Below are 20984 nucleotides of genomic sequence, written 5' to 3' on the forward strand. Positions count from 1 at the left end.
GAAAGACATTAATGGAGAGAAGTAAGGAGAATGAGCGAGGCATGCAAAAGGTAGATAGAAAGAGGGAGAGAAATAAGCAGAGGGGGAGAGAGAGAGTGGCAAAGAGAGAGAGAAAGAGAGGCAGAACACTATGTTATACCGCGACAAAAAGGACACCAGACAGTTCTTTCCCCTAGCCTTTTCTAAGAGCTGGGATGACCGGCTGAGCCTGAATTCTGTCGACGCCCTGCTTCTGCAGCAGAGGGCTGGTAAGAAGGATTGTGCCAACAGTTATCTCTCCCAGCCCAGTGCTCTGATGCCTCCAGTACTGTCACACACACATTCACACACACGCACGCAAGTACGCATGTAGATGCGCACACACACACAAACACTGAGCTGTCCTGTTCTGGACATCATTAATACACTGTCACTGTGGAAAAGGGCTGAATACTAAATACATAGACGTAGAGAGGGAGAGGGAGGGAGGGAGAGAGAGAGAGAGAGAGAGAGAGAGAGAGAGAGAGAGAGAGAGAGAGAGAGAGAGAGAGAGAGAGAGAGAGAGAGAGAGAGAGAGAGAGAGAGAGAGAGAGAGAGAGAGAGAGAGAGAGAGAGAGAGAGAGAGAGAGAGAGAGAGAGAGAGAGAGAGAGAGAGAGAGAGAGAGAGAGAATGGTGTAGTCAAGACATGCCAGGATTTTTTTCCTCACCAAGTTAGCCATGATGTAATGGTAGCCTTTGACATGTTTTCCGACACTGACAATCTGCGAGAGAAGGGAGAGAGAAGCGTTAGAGAAACATTAAGTCAACCCGACTGGAAAGGGACAAACGTTCGACAAACGTTGAGTGAACCCGACTGGATTAGCATTAGCAAGCTTAATTGGCTGTCAGTTGAATGACACCCCAGTGTGTGCGGCTTGGCATCGCGTCAACATTGTCTTTCATGGGGAGAAATTAGACGTGCAGGCTGTCTAAACAAATGAGTAGGCATCCGGATGAGTGCCACACGAGGAGATAGACAGACAGACACTATCTGAGGCCAGGTAGTAGGGAATATGAAAATGCTCCTGGCATGGAGAGAGAGACAGAGAATGTTCATTGATTCATTGAACACAAGCAGATCTCAAGTAGCTAAACAGACATTGAACTGAAGACAGCTGCTAAACCCTAAACTTAGCCCTTACTTTTACCTTAACCACAACCCTAGCCTAACCCTAACCCTTACCTCAACACTTTTAAATGTCAACTTCAATGGGGTAACATCAGAGTTGGGACATCCCAAGGATCCCGGATAGGGGCGACCCTGTTGCTTATGTCACCCTGTAGTATGACTTGGCTTATAGCTGATTTGTGAGGTACAGTATCTATGTAGCGATGATGAAGACTTTCTAAATGTTCTTTAAAGCATTCATTGTTGTTTGTTTAAAGTTCTAGCCTAATATGTTTGAACGCACTGCTAACAAATACAATCTGTTTCCACTAGCAGTGCTCCATTCTCCAAAAATGCTAGCCAGATTTTTCTGGACATTGCTAAATGACCAGGTAACAAAACCAAAAATGGTTTGGAAACAATAACACTGGAGGGAAGTTGAAAATAAGCTATGCTAAAGAAAAGTGAATTTACCCTTAAAATTGGGACCATGCGAAAAACAACAAGTTTTTACCACTGCATCCCTGGTGAACACGAGATACTACTGAATAACAATGTGTACATTAGATGTGACCTGCTGATTAAGATTAAGTTGTGTGTACTGAAGCCTACTGAGATACAATGGGTGCTGTTGGAGGTGAGCCCGGCTCACACACAAGCACACCACACAAACATTCTGACTCGCACACACTCACATAAACACTGAGTCGTTAGCACAGTGACAGATGCCGGAGCTGAAATTTGCTAAATAATTGAAACGTGAGATTGAGATACTGGTTGCCTGGGGGATGGCGGATGAGTACACTATGAAACAGAGAAGGGGGTTATTGGGTTTGTAACTCTGACTACATAAAGGCAACTGAGTGGCGCCAGAAGCTATTCAAACATTCTACAATTTGACCTAATAGACTGAATATACCTAAACCTGAATGATAATGTAAAATATGACACAATTGTGTTTGGTACAATATGGACAATCTCAGATTGTACCACACAATATGAATGAATCATGTTTGCAGCTAATTAATTCAACTTAATTCAAATAAGCACTCTAGAACTGTAAAATCCACTGCAGGTCTCAAATTAAAATGAAAGAAAATGTCTCCTCTGGTCATTTGCTTTACCAAATGGTGCTGTCACCTGTTTTAGACTGTATAGATTAATTGATTAATTGATTGATTGATTGATTGACCTACTCCAGTATGTTGGTGAGCCTCTTGAACTCCCTTAACTTCTTTCTTTCTTTCTTTCTTTCTTTCTTTCTTTCTTTCTTTCTTTCTTTCTTTCTTTCTTTCTTTCTTTCTTTCTTTCTTTCTTTCTTTCTTTCTTTCTTTCCTTCCTTCCTTCCTTCCTTCCTTCCTTCCTTCCTTCCTTCCTTCCTTCCTTCCTTCCTTCCTTCCTTCCTGCCTGCCTGCCTGCCTGCCTGCCTGCCTGCCTGCCTGCCTGCCTGCTTGCCTGACTGATCTCACCTGCTCCAGCATGTTGGTGAGTCTCTCCGCCTCAAGGTCGATGACAAACTTCTTCTCCTGCCGTCGGTCCAGGTCCTCCAGGAGGCGACGGTAGGCAGCGTCATCGAAGCTCTCCACGCAGATGGCGCTCACCTGCCAGCTGTTCTGGCCCGCCTTCTCCATGATGGCCTGCAGTATGGCGTACCCTGAGGGACGAGACCAACCACCAATCAGATCACATAATTTTATTCCAATAATTTATTTAGCTACATAGTGACAATTAATTAACATTTTACCGCAGTGGCCTAAATCAAGGTCACAGTGTTTCTTGGTAGTCTTAAACAAATCTACTTTGAAACAGAAGTATACACCTCACACATATGGTTATGGGCTTACAAAAAATAAGACACCTGTGCCATGTCAGATATAGAGTTGAAATGTATCCTATTTTGAGTTTGCATCACAATATTCCACTTTATATACATCACTGAAGACTGAAATATAACAAAACCGTTTGACATAAAAACACAGGATTTTCTACGGGTTTTTAGAATAATGTTTATTAACTATGAAATTATGAAAAATATGAATAACATTACACCCATGAGGCCACTAGGTAATTTGACTGCAGGAAAAGGCAACAACATTTGCATATTGAATGTACAACAGTCAGATGCATAGCACCATCACATCTGCGCTACATTAATTTACAGTGCTGGTCCCCAAATCAGCATTAAAGTACATTTCCAAAAGGTTATAAGGCATAAAAGGTTATAAACATTTTGGACCCATTACAAGCATTTGCTTTTAGTCTTAAAGCACCGTATTGCTGGAACAAAATTTTAAATACACTGAACAAAAATATTAACGCAACATGCAACAATTTCAAATATGTTACTGAGTTACAGTTCATATAAGGCAAGCAGTCAATTGAAATAAATTCAATAGGCCCTAATTTACAGATTTCACATGACTGGGAATACAGATAAGTAAAAAACAAAAGTAGGGGCGTGGATCAGAAAACCAGTCAGTATCTGGTGTGACCATCATTTGCCTCATGCAGCACAACACATCTCCTTCGCATAGAGTTGATCAGGCTGTTGATTGTGGCCTGTGGAATGTTGTCCCACTCCTCTTCAATGGCTGTGTGAAGTTGCTGGATATTGATGGGAAGTGGAACATGTTGATCCAGAGCATCCCAAACTCGCTCAATAGGTGACATGTCTGGTGAGTATGCAGGCCATGGAAGAACTGGGACATTTTCAGCTTTCAGGAATTATGTACAGATCCTTGCTACATGGGGCCGTGCATTATCATGCTGAAACATGAGGTGATGGTGGCGGATGAATGGCACGACAATGGGCCTCAGTATCTCATCACGGTATCTTTGTGCATTCAAATTGCCATTAATAAAATGCAATTGTGTTCGTTGTCCATAACTTATGCCTGGCCATACCATAACCCCACCGCCACCATGGGACGCCATCTGCCCGGTACAGTTGAAACCGGAATTCATCTGTGAAGAGCATACCTCCAGCATGCCAGTGACCATTGAAGGTGAGCATTTGCCCACTGAGGTCGGTAACGACAACAACTGCAGTCAGATCAAGACCCTGGTGAGGACGTCCAGCACGCGGATGAGCTACCCTGAGTCGGTTTCTGACAGTTTGTGCAGAAATTCTTCAGTTGTGCAAACCCACAGTTTCATCAGCTGTCCAAGTGGCTGGTCTCAGACAATACTGCAGGTGAAAAAGCCAGATGTGGAGGTCCTGTGGTTTCACGTGGTCTGCGGTTGAGAGGCCAGTTAGACGTACTGACGTTGGAGGCGGCTTATGGTAGAGAAATTAACATTCAACATTAACATTCTCTGGCAACAGCTCTGGTGGACATTCCTGCAGTCAACATGCCAATTGCACACTCCTTCAAAACTTGAGACATCTGTGGCGTTGAGTTGTGTGACAAAACCGCATATTTTAGAGTGACCTTTGATTTTTCCCAACACAAGCTGCACCTGTGTAATGATCATGCTGTTTAATCATCTTATTGGTAGGTGGATGGATTATCTTGGCAAAAGAGAAACGCTCACTAACAGGGATGTAAACAAATTTCTGCACAAAATTTGAGAGAAATACAGTAAGTGTTTTGTGTGTATAGAAAGTACCGTTCAGCTCATGAATCATGGGACCAACACTTTACATGTTGCGCTTATATTTTTGTTCAGTATACATTTCATCTTAATGTTCTGGTGCCATTCGGGCAGTTTAGAGTATTGATTGGGGACTTATTTTTGGAGGAACAGTTTTTCTAGGTGATTTGTGATTCTTCCCATGACTGGGTTTTTGTATTTCTACATATATTTTGTGTATAATATGTATATTTGTGTTGTATTGTGCAGGCCATATTTGAAAAATAAACCTAGGTCTCAATTATGTCTTCCCTGGTAAAAAGTGCAACATTGTAATTCCATCACGGAGTGGGTCTCATATTAGGATTCTGCACTTATAATCTGCTCTCCTTTCAGGGTTAGGGTCAATTCAGTCAGACTAAATGCCAACCCTGCTTCCTTTTGGCTGGGAAATGATTATGAGTGATATTACTGAGTACTACTGATATCATAAAACTGAAGCCACAATCTAAAAACCCTGGCTTCACAAAAACAACAAGCATGCGCTCCCACAAGAAACCCTGCATCCAAGAAGAGCTTTTTTATCTGTGTTGAATTCAGAGTTCTAACCCTTTGCTACTATGCCAATTCTTCATACTAGTCCCACAAAAAAAAATGTTTTTGAGTAGATGGCGTAGTCTCTTTGATTAGAGACTGGTAGGGTGGGAGGAACCACATGGTGTCTAGAGGGGGGACTCTGGGCTGCTGGGACCAGACGAGGCCTTGTGTAAATAGAGGAACGATAGAGGGGTGAGAGGAAGTCAGGGGAGCCCCGCCCTGCGTCTCCTGTCTTCTCTCCAAAAGGAACAGATGTCCCACTTAAATGGCCCCTCCTGGTGGCCATCACAAGCTGGCAACCTTTCTCCCTCTGCTCCCAATTAGTAGATTAACCTGTGCTCGAGTATCCACGTCTGGCAACTCAACCCCCCGTTTTCACTCTATCTCTCTGTGCACCCTATTAGAGTCTGTCTGTGTCTTTGCCAGGAGGACAAGGAGGATGGTAGGTCACACACTGCCACTGCTTCAGCTTCAACACACACCCGTCAGGGCTGGGACTACCTGGATATGTCCAATAAGAATCGCAAATCTTTGTTTTCCTTTCAGAGGGCTGCCGTGCTTCTAGCTCTTAGGAAACTTTGCAGTGTTTTGTTTTTGTATGTATTATTTCTTACATTATTGTAATTACAAACAGCAGGGAAGAACTATTGGATATCAGAGCGGTGTTAACTCACCAGCACTACCAGCATTATGACCAGGAATACGACTTTCCCAAAGCAAATCCTTTGTTCACATCCCACAGGGCAATTTAACTGATTCAAGAGGCCGACCCAAAACACTGCCGGAGGAGGAGAGGTACTCAGAGCCGTCTTCTAGTCCGACTTAAGAGGCATGCAAACCACCCACCGCTTCCGAGTATGTTACTCACTAATGTTCAGTCTCTGGATAATAAAGTTGACGAGCTCAGGGCGAGGGTTTCTTTCCAGAGAGACATCGGGGATTGTAACATACTCCGTTTCACTGAAATATGGCTCTCTCGGGAGATACTGTCTGAGTCAGTCCAGGGAGTTGGGTTCTCAGTTCATTGCGCAGACAGGAATAAATATCTCTCAGGGAAGAAGAAGAAGGGGGTGTATGTTTCATGATTAACGACTCATGGTGTAATTGTAACAAAATACAGGAACTCAAGTCCTTTTGTTCACCCAACCTAGAATACGTCACAATCAAACGCCGACCGTATGATCTCTCAAGAGAATACTCTTCAGTTATAGTCACAGCCATGTACAGTTGAAGTTGAAAGTTTACATACACGTAGGTTGGAGTCATTAAAACAAATATTTCAACCACTCCACAAATTTCTTGTTAACAAAATATAGGTTTGGCAAGTCGGTTAGGACATCTACTTTGTGCATGACACAAGTAATTTTTCCAACAATTGTTTACAGACAGATTATTTCACTTGTAATTCACTGTTCACAATTCCAGTGGGTCAGAAGTTTACATACACTAAGTTGACTGTGCCTTTAAACAGCTTGTAAAATTCAAGAAAAGGATGTCATGGCTTTAGAAGCTGCTGTTAGGCTAATTGACATCATTTTAGTCAATTGGAGGTGTAGCTGTGGATGTATTTCAAGGCCTATCTTCAAACTCAGTGCCTCTTTGCTTGACATCATGGGAAAATCAAAAGAAATCAGCCAAGACCTCAGAAAAAAAATTGTAGACCTCCACAAGTCTGGTTCATCCTTGGGAGCAATTTCCAAACACCTGAAGGTATCATGTAAATCTGTACAAACAATAGTACACAAGTATAAACACCATGGGACCACGCCATACCGCTCAGGAAGGAGACGTGTTCGGTCTCGTAGAGATGAACGTACTTTGGTGCGAAAGTGCAAATCAATCCCAGAACAACAGCAAAGGACCCTGTGAAGATGCTGGAGGAAACCGGTACAAAAGTATCTATATCCACAGTAAAAGGAGTTCTGTATCGACATAACCTGAAAGGCCGCTCAGCAAGGAAGAAGCCACTGCTCCAAAACCTTCATAAAAAAGCCAGACTACGGTTTGCAACTGCACATGGGGACAAAGATCGTACTTTTTGGAGAAATGTCCTCTGGTCTGATGAAACAAAATAGAACTGTTTGGCCATAATGACCATCGTTATGTTTGGAGGAAAAAGGGGGAGGCTTGCAAGCTGAAGAACACCATCCCAACCGTGAAGCACAGGGGTGGCAGCATCATGTTGTGGGGGTGCTTTGCTGCAGGAGGGCCTGGTGCACTTCACAAAATAGATGGCATCATAAGGCAGGAAAATTATGTGGATATATTGAAGCAACATCAGTCAGGAAGTTAAAGCTTGGTCACAAATGAGTCTTCCAAATGGACAATGACCTCAAGCATACTTCCAAAGTTGTGGCAAAATGGCTTAAGGACAACAAAGTCAAGGTATTGGAATGGCCATCACAAAGCCCTGACCTCAATCCTATAGAGAAGTTTAGGGCAGAACTGAAAATGCGTGTGCGAGCAAGGAGGACTACATACCTGACTCAGTTACACCAGCTCTGTCAGGAGGAACGGGCCAAAATTCACCTAACTTATTGTGGGAAGCTTGTGGAAGACTACCCGAAACGTTTGACCCAAGTTAAACAATTTAAAGGCAATGCTACCAAATACTAATTGAGTGTATGTAAACTTCTGATCCACTGGGAATGTGATGAACACAGCACTTCGAGATATTAGCTGATGTACGAAGGGCTATATAAAATAAAATTGATTGATTGATTGATGAAAGAAATAAAAGCTGAAATAAATCATTCTCTCTACTATTATTCTGACATTTCACATTCTTAAAATAAAGTGGTGATCCTAACTGACCTAAAACAGGACATTTTTACTAGGATTAAATGTCAGGAATTGTGAAAAACTGAGTTTAAATGTATTTGGTAAGGTGTATGTAAACTTCTGACTTCAACTGTAAATGGCAGCATTCGCACAGAACTGAAAGTGTGACCCACCGCATTTAACCATGACAAAGTGACTGGGAATATGGCAGAATACAAAAAGTGTAGTTATTCCCTCCGCAAGGCAATCAAACAGGCAAAACATCAGTATAGAGACAAAGTGGTCGCAATTCAACGGCTCAGACAAGAGACGTATGTGGCAGGGTCTACAGACAATCACGGACTGCAAAAGGAAAACCACTCACATCGCGGACACTGACATCCTGCTTCTGGACAAGCTGAACACCTTCTTCGCCCGCTTTAAGGATAAAGCAGTGTCACCGACGCGGCCCGCTACCAAGGACTGCTCTCCTTCTCCTTAGCCGACATGAGTAAGACATTTAACTGTGTTAACCCTCGCAAGGCTGCCGGCCCAGACGGCATCCCTAGCTGCATCCTCAGAGCATGCGCAGACCAGCTGGCTGGTGTGTTTACGGACATATTCAATCTCTCCCTATCCCAATATGCTTCAAGATGGCCACCATTGTTCCTGTACCCAAGAAAGCAAAGGTAACTGAACTAAATGACTATCGCCCCGTAGCACTCACTTCTGTCATCATGAAGTGCTTTGAGAGACTAGTCAAGGATCATATCATCTCTACCTTACCTGACACCCTAGACCCACTTCAGTAGATCCACAGACGATGCATCCGTCATCGCACCGCACACTGCCCTATCCCATCTGGACAAGAGGAATACCAATGTAAGAATGCTGTTCATTGACTATAGCTCAGCATTCAACACCATAGTACCCTCCAAGCTCATCATTAAGCTTGAGGCCCTGGGTCTGAACCCCGCCCTGTGGAACTGGATCCTGGACTTCCTGACGGGCCGCCCCCAGGTGATGAAGGTAGGAAACAATACCTACACTTCGTTGATCCTCAACACTGGGGCCCCACAAGGGTGAGTGCTCAGCCCCCTCCTGTACTCCCTGTTCACTCATGACTGCGTGGCCATGCATGCCTCCAACTCAATCATCAAGTTTGCAGACGGCACAACAGTAGTAGACTTGATTACCAACAATGACAACACAGCCTATAGGGAGGAGGTGAGGGCTCTGTGAGTGTGGTGCCTGGAAAACAACCTGTCACTCAACGTCAACAAAACAAAGGAGATGATCGTGGCCTTCAGGAAACAGCGGAGGGAGCAGCCCCCTATCCACATCGACGGGACCGCAGTGGAGAAGGTGGATAGTTCCTCGGCGTACACTTAACTGACAAACTGAAATGGTCCACCAACACAGACAGTGTGGTCAAGAAGGCTCAACAGCGCCTCTTCAACCTCAGGAGGCTGAAGAAATTTGTCTTGGCCCCTAAAACCCTTACAAACTTTTACAGATGCACAATTGAGAGCATCCTGTCGGGCTGTATCATTGCCTGGTATGGCAACTGCAGCGCCAGCAACCGCATGGCTCTCCAGGTGGTGTGGTGTGCCCAACGCATCACCGGAGGCAAACTACCTGCCCCCCAGGACACCTACAGCACCTGATGTCACAGCCTGTTCACCCAGCTATCATTCAGAAGGCGAGGTCAGTACAGGTGCATCAAAGCTGGGATCGAGAAAAATAGCTTCTATCTCAAGGCCATCAGACTGTTAAATAACCATCACTAGCACATAGAGGTTGCTGCCTATAAACATAGACTTGAAATCACTGGCCACTTTAATACATGGAACACTAGTTACTTGAATAACGTTTACATATTTTGCATTACTCGTCTCATATGTATATACTCTATTCTATTATATTCTACTGTATCTTAGTCTGTGCCGCTCTGACATTGCTCGTCCATATATTTACATATTCTTAATTACATTCCTTTACTGGGTGTCGAGGTAATTGGGGGGGGGGGGGGGAGCAATGCAAATAGAATGGCTACCCAGACTATTTGCATTGCCCCCCTCTCTGGATCGCTGCTGCTGCTCTCTGTTAAAATCTATGCATAGTCACTTTAATAACTCTACCTACATGTACATATTACCTCAATTACCTCGACACCGGTGCCCCCGCAGATTGACTCTGTACCGGTACCCCCTGTATATTTTAGGTATCTTCTTAAAACTGCATTGTTGGTTAAGGGCTTGTATGTAAGCATTTCACTGTAAGGTCTACCTGTTGTATTCGGCGCATGTGACAAATACAATTTGATTTGATACTTAGATTTGTGTGTATTGGGTATATGTTGTGAAATTGTTAGATATTACTTGTTAGATATTACCGCACTGTCGAAGCTGGAAACACAAGCATTTCGCTACACCCCCAATAACATCTGCTAAATACGTGTATGTGAGTAACAAAATGGGATTTGATTTGAGATATATTTTCTGCTGAAATCCTTGGACATTTTAAAGAGTTTCCAATAGTGACTTTTTAAATTCCACCCCTGGCTTGTGTTCATTAGTAACCTGACCACCCATCCACATCACTCTGCCAAAAGGCTATGCCCACTAGCGTTTCTTTCCACAATGAATATATGAGTGATCAATAGAGCAGAGGAATTAAATTCAGGATTAGTCGAATGAACATTCGTTATTGGTCAGGTCCATTGTAGGTAAGGTAGTCCAACCTGGTTTCAGTCCGTTTTCTCCATTTGGTGCATTATAAGTATGAACCTGGTGATAACAAGCACAAGATGACAATTCTGCAACGATACTCGTTTTGTGCTTTGTATATGTCCTATAGTCTATAAGCAACCTGGCTATGGTCCTATAGTATATAGACAGATCTAATGACTAGTTGGCTAGTGGCCCATCTATCCATATGGCTGTGATTACAGCGTTTCAGTCAGAGAGCCAGGTGCAGCTTCTCTCCTCATGTCAGTGACATCACTGTAATTACACACTGGAGATGAAAGCAAAGCCCATTATGAGCCCTGTGAACAACTGACCTAAGTGCAGCCATTAAGGCGCATACAGTATAGATGATTCACAAAAACACACACACATACACATGCATGAATGAACACACACATGCATGTACACGCATGCACAAGCAAAAACACACACATACAAGCCCTGCCCACACACACGTGGTGCGACCTACGGCAGACACCTAACAGCCCATAGCAGCAAAAGTAATTCCTTTCTATGTAACGTAACAAAATCCTATCATGTTCTATTCGCAATCACAGGCAATCCACCTATACCAGCCCCACAAGCCCCACAACCAGAGACGAGTGCTACGGCCGGTTTGCCTTTCTTTCCGCCTACCCGTCACTGATTACCAGCTGATAAATCTGTAGCCTGGAGCTGTGTGTGGAGCAGCAGCCAGCCACAATCAGCATCAGTGTCAGAGCAATATCTGCCTGCCTGTCTGCACCACAGAACAGCACAGAGTACAGCCCCCCCCCCCCCTCCCCCATTGCACATAGGAGGCAGTGGTTATATGGAATGCATGTCATTCAATGAGCTCTTGTCTACTGCAGTAAATGAGTGAGAGAAGGAGAGTGATGGAGAGGGGGTGAATAGAGTCCGGTGGAGAGAGAGAGAGCGTGATATTTCTCCTGAGAGACCTAAACTTTTAAACTGAGTCACTCATCATGACCTGGAGACCCCGCTATTTGCTGAGCAGAGACAGATAGCGAGTCTGTGTGTGTGTGTGTGAGAGAGAGAGAAAGAGAGAAAGCATTATCATTAACAGCAGACGTGTACATTTCCTCAGTGAAAACAATGTACTGAGCAAATGTCAAATTGCCTTTTTACCAAATTACCGTACGGCAGACCACGTATTCACCCTGCACACCCTAATTGAATAAAAAAGGCAAAGTCTTCTCATGCTTTGTTGATTTCTAGTTGGCATGAGGGTCTGCTATACAAATGGATAGAAAGTGTTGTTGGGGGAAAAACATACAACATTATAAAATCCATGTACACAAACAACAAGTGTGCGGTTAAAATTGGCAAAAACAAACACATTTCTTTCCACCGGGATGTGTGGTGAGACAGGGATGCAGCTTAAGCCCCACCCTCTTCAACATATACAGTATATGAACGAATTGGCGAGGGCACTAGAACAGCCTGCAGCACCCGGCCTCACCCTACTAGAATCTGAAGTCAAATGTCTACTGTTTGCTGATGATCTGGTGCTTCTGTCCCCAACCAAGGAGGGCCTACAGCAGCACCTAGATATTCTGCACAGATTCGTTCAGACCTGGGCCCTGACAGTAAATCTTAGTAAGACAAAAATAACGGTGTTCCAAAAAAGGTCCAGTTGCCAGGACCACAAATACAAATTCCATCTAGACACCGTTGACCTAGAGCACAGAAAAAATATACATACCTCGGCCTAAACATCAGCGCCACAGGTAACTTCCACTAACCTGTGAACGATTTGAGAGACAAGGCAAGAAGGGCCTTCTATGTCACCAAAAGGAACATAAAATTCGACATAACAATAGGGATCTGGCAAAAAAACTTGAATAAGTTACAGAACCCATTGCCCTTTATTGTTGTGAGGTCTGGGATCTGCTCACCAACCAAGAATTCACAAAATGGGACAAACACCAAATTGAGACTCTGCATGCGGAATTCTGCAAACACATCCTCTGTGTACAACGTAAAACACCATATAATGCATGTAGAGCAGAATTAGACCAATACCCGCTAATGATCAAAATCCAGAAAAGAGCCTACAAAAATTCTACAACCACCTAAATGGAAGCGATTCCCAAACCTTCCATTACAAAGCCATCGCCTACAGAGAGATGAACCTGGTGAAGAGTCCCCTAAGTAAGCTGGTCCTGGGGCTCTGTTCACAAACACAAACAGACCCTACAGAGCGCCAGGACAGCAACACAATTAGACACAACCAAATCATGAGAAAACTAAAAATAAGTACTTGACACATGAGAAAGAATTAACAAAAAAACAGAGCAAACTAGAATGCTATTTGGCCCTAAACAGAGAGTACACAGTGGCAGAATACCTGACCACTGTGACTGACCCAAACTTAAGGAAAGCTTTGACTATGTACAGACTGAGTGAGCATAGCCTTGCTATTGAGAAAGGCCATCGAAGGCCTTTCTGGCACTCAAGAGAAGACAGGCTATGTGCACACTGCCCACAAAATGAGGTGGAAACTGAGATGCACTTCCTAACCTCCTGCCAAATGTATGACCATATTAGAGACACATAATTCCCTCAGATTACACAGACCCTTAAAGAATTTGAAAACAAATCCAATGTTGATAAAGTGCCATATCTATTGGGTGAAATACCACAGTGTGCATTCACAGCAGCGGTCACACCCTGACCTTAGTTCCTTGTTTATGTCTCTATTTTGGTTTGGTCAGGGCGTGAGTTGAGGTGGGCATTCTATGTTTTGTTCTATGTTTTGCTTTTCTATGTGTTTGGCCTGGTATGTTTCCCAATCAGAGGCAGCTGTCAATCGTTGTCTCTGATTGAGAACCATACTTAGGTAGCCTGTTCCCACCTGTGTTTGTGGGTAGTTGTTTTCTGTTTAGTGTTTTTCACCTTTCAGGACTGTTTCGGTTATTCCCTTTTGTTATTTTTGTATTTAGTGTTCAGTGTCATTAAACAAACATGAACACGTACCACTGTCACGATCGTCTATGGGTGAGAGAGAGGACCAAGGCGCAGCGTGTGCGAAATACATTCTCTTTTATTGAGAGAAAGGAAAAACACGAAACGAACACTGAATACAAAATTAAACAAAACAACAAACGACCGTGAAGCTAAATGACGTAAGTGCAATGACAAGCAACAAACGTTCAACATAGACAATTACCCACAAAACCCAAATGCCTATGGCTGCCTTAAATATGGCTCTCAATCAGAGACAATAAACCACAGCTACCTCTAATTGAGAACCAATCTAGGCAGCCATAGACATACAAACACCTAGACAAGACACTGACCCATTAAACGTACAAACCCCTAGACAAACCAAAACACATACATTCCCCATGTCACACCCTGACCTAACTAAAATAATAATGAAAACAAAGATAACTAAGGCCAGGGTGTGACAACCACGCTGCGCTTTGGTCCTCACCTTCTTCCACCGACAGCCATTACAGCAGCATGATTTGTGACCTGTTGCCACAAGAAAAGGGCAAACAGTGAAGGACAAACACCATTGTAAATAAAACCTATATTTATGTTTATTTTTTTCCCCTTTTGTACTTCAACTATTTGCACATGATTACAACACTGTATATATACTTAATATGACATTGGAAATGTCTTTATTCTTTTGGAACTTTTGTGAGTGTAATGTTTACTGTTAATATTGTATTGTTAATTTCACTTTTGTTTATTATCTATTTCACTTACTTTGGCAATGTAAACATGTGTTTCCCATGCCAATAAAGCCCCATAAATTGATATTGGAATTGAAAGAGAGAGTGACACAGAGAGAGTGTGTATGTGTGTATGAAAGAGAGAGACAGAGAGAGAAAGAGAGAAAGAGAAAGAGACAGTGTCTGTGTGAGTCTGTGTGTGAGAGAGTGAGAACAAGAGAGAGAGAGAGAGAGAAAAGAGACAGACAGAAAGCGAGAGAGAGATACAGTGTGTGTGTGTGTGAGAGAGAGTGTGTATATGTGTATGTGTGTGAGGGGGAGAGAGAGAGACACACACACAGAGACACAGAGAGAGAGAGAGAGAGTGAGTGAGTGAGTGAGTGAGTGAGTGAGTGAGTGAGTGAGTGAGTGAGTGAGTGAGTGAGTGAGTGAGTGAGTGAGTGAGTGAGTGAGTGAGTGAGTGAGTGAGTGAGTGAGTGAGAGAAAGAGACAGAGAGAGGGAGACAGAGAGACAGAGAGAGGGAGAGAGAGAGAGAGAGAGGGTTGCTTACCAAGAAACAAGTAAATGTTCCTGCGTGGCCAAGTTACAGTTTTGACTTAAAAATACTTGAAAATCTATGGCAAGACCTGAAATTGGTAATCTAGCACTTACAAACTTACCCAGAAAGACTCACAGCTGTAACCACTGCCAAAGGTGCTTCTATAAAGTATTGATTCAGGGGTGTGGATACTTATATAAATTAGATATTTATGTATTTAATTTCCAATCAATTTGCAAAAATATCTAAAAACATGTTTTCAGTTTGTCATTATGGGGTATTGTGTGTAGATGGGTGAGACAAAAAATAAATCTAATCTATTTTCACAATTTAATCCATTTTAAATTCCATCTGTAACAAAACATTTGGGATAAGTCAAGGGGTATGAATACTTTCTGAAAGGGAAATAGGGAGGGGCGTGTCACGTTCTGACCTTAGTTCCTTTTTTATGTCTTTATTTTAGTTGGTCAGGGCGTGAGTTGGGGTGGGCATTCTATGTTGTTTTTCTATGTTTTGTTCTGTTGTTATATTTCTATGTGTTTGGCCTAGTATGGTTCTCAATCAGAGGCAGGTGTCAGTCGTTGTCTCTGATTGGGAGCCATATTTAGGTAGCCTGTTTTCTATTGTGTTTTGTGGGTGATTATTTCCTGTGTTAGTGTTTGCACCATACGGGACTGTTTCGGTTGTTTGTTCGTATTTTGTTATTTTTGTTCTGTGTTCATTTTGATTTATTAAAAATCTATTATGGACACTTACCACGCTGCACAATGGTCCGATCCTTGCTACTCCTCCTCAGACGAAGAGGAAATCCGTTACAGGGCGACAGGTAGCCTACTGGTTAAAGGGTTGGGCCAGTAACTGAAAGGCTACAAGATCGAATCCCAGAGCTGACAAGGTAAAAATCTGTCGTTCTGCCTTTGAATAAGGCAGTTAACCCACTAGGCCGTCATTGTAAATAAGAATTTGTTCTTGACTGACTTGCCTAGCTAAAAACATGTATAAATAAATACCTAGTCAGTTGTACGGGCTCTGTACCTACGCATGCGCACCAGGGTTTCAATATATATTTTTTTGAAGCCGATAAATACAATTGTTTTAGACCAAACTGACAGGGAGGAAAAACAATCCCACTGCAAAATAATGCGTTTTATTCATTGATGGAAATATGAATTGATGGAACTACATTGACAGTAATGTTTATTGGTCAATAGGTTATTTTGCTACATTTTGTGGAATTAATCTTGAGGCTAGGGGTTCCGCTAGCGACAACATCCGCTGAAAAGGCAGAGTGCGAAATTCAAAAATATATTTTTTAAATATTTAACTTTCATACATTCACAAGTGCAATACACCAAATTAAAGCTTAACTTCTTGTTAATCTACCCATTGTGTCCGATTTCAAAAAGGCTTTACAGCGAAAGCACACCATATGATTATGTTAGGTCAGAGCCTAGTCACAAAAAACACACAGACATTTTCCAGCCAAAGAGAGGAGTCACAAAAAGCCGAAATAGAGATAAAATTAATCACTAACCTTTGATGAACTTCATCAGATGGCACTCATAGGACTTCATGTTACACAATACATGTATGTTTTGTTCGATAAAGTTTTTTTTTTTTTTTTCACCTTTATTTAACCAGGTAGGCTAGTTGAGAACAAGTTCTCATTTGCAACTGCGACCTGGCCAAGATAAAGCATAGCAGTGTGAACAGACAACAACACAGAGTTACACATGGAGTAAACAATAAACAAGTCAATAACATGGTAGAAAAAAAGATAATCTATATACAATGTGTGCAAAAGGCATGAGGAGGTAGGCAATAAATCGAATAATTACAATTTAGCAGATTAACACTGGAGTGATAAATCATCAGATGATCATGTGCAAGTAGAGATACTGGTGTGCAAAAGAGCAGAAAAGTAAATAAATAAAAGCAGTATGGGGGTGAGGTAGGTAAATTGGGTGGGCTATATACCGATGGACTATGTACAGCTGCAGCGATCGGTTAGCTGCTCAGATAGCAGATGTTTAAAGTTGTTGAGGGAGATAAAAGTCTCCAACTTCAGAGATTTTTGCAATTCGTTCCAGTCGCAGGCAGCAGAGAACTGGAAGGAAAGGCGGCCAAATGAGGTTTTGGCTTTAGGGATGATCAGTGAGATACACCTGCTGGAGCGCGTGCTACGGGTGGGTGTAGCCATCGTGACCAGTGAACTGAGATAAGGCGGCACTTTACCTAGCATAGCCTTGTAGATGACCTGGAGCCAGTGGGTCTGACGACGAACATGTAGCGAGGGCCAGCCGACTAGGGCATACAGGTCGCAGTGGTGGGTAGTATATGGGGCTTTGGTGACAAAACGGATGGCACTGTGATAAACTGCATCCAGTTTGCTGAGTAGACTATTGGAAGCTATTTTGTAGATGACATCGCCGAAGTCGAGGATTGGTAGGATAGTCAGTTTTACTAGGGTAAGTTTCACGGCGTGAGTGAAGGAGGCTTTGTTGCGAAATAGAAAGCCGACTCTAGATTTGATTTTGGATTGGAGATGTTTTGATATGAGTCTGGAAGGAGAGTTTGCAGTCTAGCCAGACACCTAGGTACTTATAGATGTCCACATATTCTAGGTCGGAACCGTCCAGGGTGGTGATGCTAGTCGGGCGTGCGGGTGCAGGCAGCGAACGGTTGAAAAGCATGCATTTGGTTTTACTAGCGTTTAAGAGCAGTTGGAGGCCACGGAAGGAGTGTTGTATGGCATTGAAGCTCGTTTGGAGGTTAGATAGCACAGTGTCCAAGGAAGGGCCAGAAGTATACAGAATGGTGTCGTCTGCGTAGAGGTGGATCAGGGAATCGCCCGCAGCAAGAGCAACATCATTGATATATACAGAGAAAAGAGTCGGCCTGAGAATTGAACCCTGTGGTACCCCCATAGAGACTGCCAGAGGACCGGACAACATGCCCTCCGATTTGACACACTGAACTCTGTCTGCAAAGTAGTTGGTGAACCAGGCAAGGCAGTCATTAGAAAAACCGAGGCTACTGAGTCTGCCGATAAGAATATGGTGATTGACAGAGTCGAAAGCCTTGGCCAGGTCGATGAAGACGGCTGCACAGTACTGTCTTTTATCGATGGCGGTTATGATATCGTTTAGTACCTTGAGTGTGGCTGAGGTGCACCCGTGACCGGCTCGGAAACCGGATTGCACAGCGGAGAAGGTACGGTGGGATTCGAGATGGTCAGTGATCTGTTTGTTGACTTGGCTTTCGAAGACCTTAGATAGGCAGGGCAGGATGGATATAGGTCTGTAACAGTTTGGGTCCAGGGTGTCTCCCCCTTTGAAGAGGGGGATGACCGCGGCAGCTTTCCAATCCTTGGGGATCTCAGATGATACGAAGGAGAGGTTGAACAGGCTGGTAATAGGGGGTGCGACAATGGCGGCGGACAGTTTCAGAAATAGGGGGTCCAGATTGTCAAGCCCAGCTGATTTGTATGGGTCCAGGTTTTGCAGCTCTTTCAGAACATCTGCTATCTGGATTTGGGTAAAGGAGAAGCTGGGGAGGCTTGGGCGAGTAGCAGCGGGTGGGGCGGAGCTGTTGGCCAAGGTTGGAGTCGCCAGGATGAAGGCATGGCCAGCCGTTGAGAAATGCTTGTTGAAGTTTTCGATTATCACGGATTTATCGGTGGTGACCGTGTTACCTAGCCTCAGTGCAGTGGGCAGCTGGGAGGAGGTGCTCTTGTTCTCCATGGACTTTACAGTATCCCAGACACATTGGCGCGTTATGTTCAGTAATGTTGTGCCTCGAAAACATCCGGCGAATTTTCAGAGAGCCACATCAATTTACAGAAATACTCATCATAAACTTTGATAAAAGATACAAGTGTTATGCACAGAATTAAATATATACTTCTCCTTAATGCAACCGCTGTGTCAGATTTCAAAAAAGCTTTACGAAAAAAGCACACCATACAATAATCTGAGTACGGCGCTCAGACACAAAAACAAGCCATACAGATACCCGCCATGTTGTGGAGTCAACAGAAGTCAGAAATAGCATTATAAATATAAAAAGTCCAAAAAGTTATATTACAGTCCATAGAAACATGTCAAACGATGTATAGAATCAATCTTTAGGATGTTTTTAACATAAATCTTCAATAATGTTGAAGATTTACGCCACATCTCCCCTGGCGGGCACGCACACACACACACACACACACAGACACACACACACACACACACACACACACACACACACACACACACACACACACACACACACACACACACACACACACACACACACACACACACACACACACACACACACACACACACACACACACACACACACACACAGCAAACCTCGACAGGCCATTATATCTCTAGTGTGCTCCATGCAAGACCGTCTCACTCTGCCCTGCTCATTGACTGAGCTCGTTCATGCGTGGGCTGATACTCCAGTCAGTACCGCGTGTGTAAAAACTGGCAAACACACAAACGCACACAGCCAAAATGCTGCCTGCCTGCGTCCTGACACACATTCACTAGAACACAGTTTAAAGCTCTAGCTTTAACCGCCCACATATTGTAAGGTCTTCTTCAATGACACAGTCTCTCAGTCTCTTCCACACCCCCACAATCATGTTTTCTCCAGTATTCCCTTATGTTTTCATTGGAAATGTGCCATTCTTCCTTTTTCCTACAATGCATTTTATCCATGCGACTGTTTATAGCTACTCTAGAGTACAGATACAGCACTTAAATACAGATACTGTACAGCTGATATGCGTCCCAAATGGCACCCTATTCCCTACATGGTGGGGTCCTGGTCAAAAGTAGTGCACTATGTAGGGAATATGGTGCTATTTGGAACTCAACGTTACTCTAGAGCAGGGTTTCCCAAACCGAGTCCTGAGGCCCACCCTGGGTGCACGTTTTGGTTTTTGTCCTAACACTATAAAGCACATTCAAATAACCAACTCATCATCAAGCTTTGTTTATTTGAATCCGCTGTGTAGTGCAAGGGCAAATCCCAAAACGTGCACTTGAGGTGCCTTAATGGGAGATAGAGAGTGAAAAAGAAAGAGTGGCGGATAGTGAATGAATAAATGCAAGGCATGTCGGAGATAACAGCTGAGCTCATGGCTATGATATTCCACTTACAGGGCGCTTTTCCAGTCCATTGCAACGAGAAGGAGACGGAGTAGACACTTCTTTTAAATTGAAAAATGCTTATGGAGAGATTCACTACTTTCCACGCTGAGTGGTCCAAAAATGTATCTCTCCACTGATCTGCAGTTAAAGCAATTAGGACAGGAACAGATTGGAGCAGGTTGCAGAGAAGAGTACTGCTGGTACTGGAGAAGTCTAGAGCAAGATGTTGTAGGCCTAACCGGGTCATGGATATGAAAGTTATTAACAGTTGTTATTATTATCCCAACCGGCAGTTCTGGTTGTAAGCTGGTTGTAATGATGTCAGTTCTGGTTGTAAGCTGGTTGTAATGATGTCAGTTCTGGTTGTAAGCTGGTTGTAATGATGTCAGTTCTGGTTGTAAGCTGGTTGTAATGATGTCAGTTCTGGTTGTAAGCTGGTTGTAATGATGTCAGTTCTGGTTGTAAGCTGGTTGTAATGATGTCAGTTCTGGTTGTAAGCTGGTTGTAATGATGTCAGTTCTGGTTGTAAGCTGGTTGTAATGATGTCAGTTCTGGTTGTAAGCTGGTTGTAATGATGTCAGTTCTGGTTGTAAGCTGGTTGTAATGATGTAGTTTTGGTTGTAAGCTGGTTGCAATGACGTCAGTTTTGGTTGTAAGCTGGATGTAATGATGTTAGTTTTGGTTGTAAGCTAGTTGTAATCATGTAATTTTAACCAGCTTTGTCTGCAGGGATGAGAAGTGATGCAGAAAATAGAGAGAAAGAGCTGCATGAGGAAAAGAGGATGTCCAGAGATGGTGG

General features: G+C 43.3%; 1 protein-coding gene across 3 annotated transcripts in view; it reads right to left on the reverse strand.

Moving 5' to 3' along the window:
• The window catches only part of LOC120056894 (glutamate receptor 4), a 226099-nt gene that overhangs the window by 53893 nt on the left and 151222 nt on the right, over positions 1 to 20984 (reverse strand). For all 3 annotated transcript variants that reach the window (XM_039005160.1, XM_039005159.1, XM_039005161.1), the window contains exons 4-5: positions 2597 to 2781; positions 688 to 741 (exon numbers count right to left, since the gene is read on the reverse strand). In XM_039005160.1, the coding sequence (XP_038861088.1) occupies positions 688 to 741; positions 2597 to 2781 (239 nt within the window). The remainder of the gene's footprint in view (positions 1 to 687; positions 742 to 2596; positions 2782 to 20984) is intronic.

The sequence above is a fragment of the Salvelinus namaycush genome, chromosome 12 (genome assembly GCF_016432855.1).
Source record: "Salvelinus namaycush isolate Seneca chromosome 12, SaNama_1.0, whole genome shotgun sequence".
NCBI lineage: Eukaryota > Metazoa > Chordata > Actinopteri > Salmoniformes > Salmonidae > Salvelinus > Salvelinus namaycush.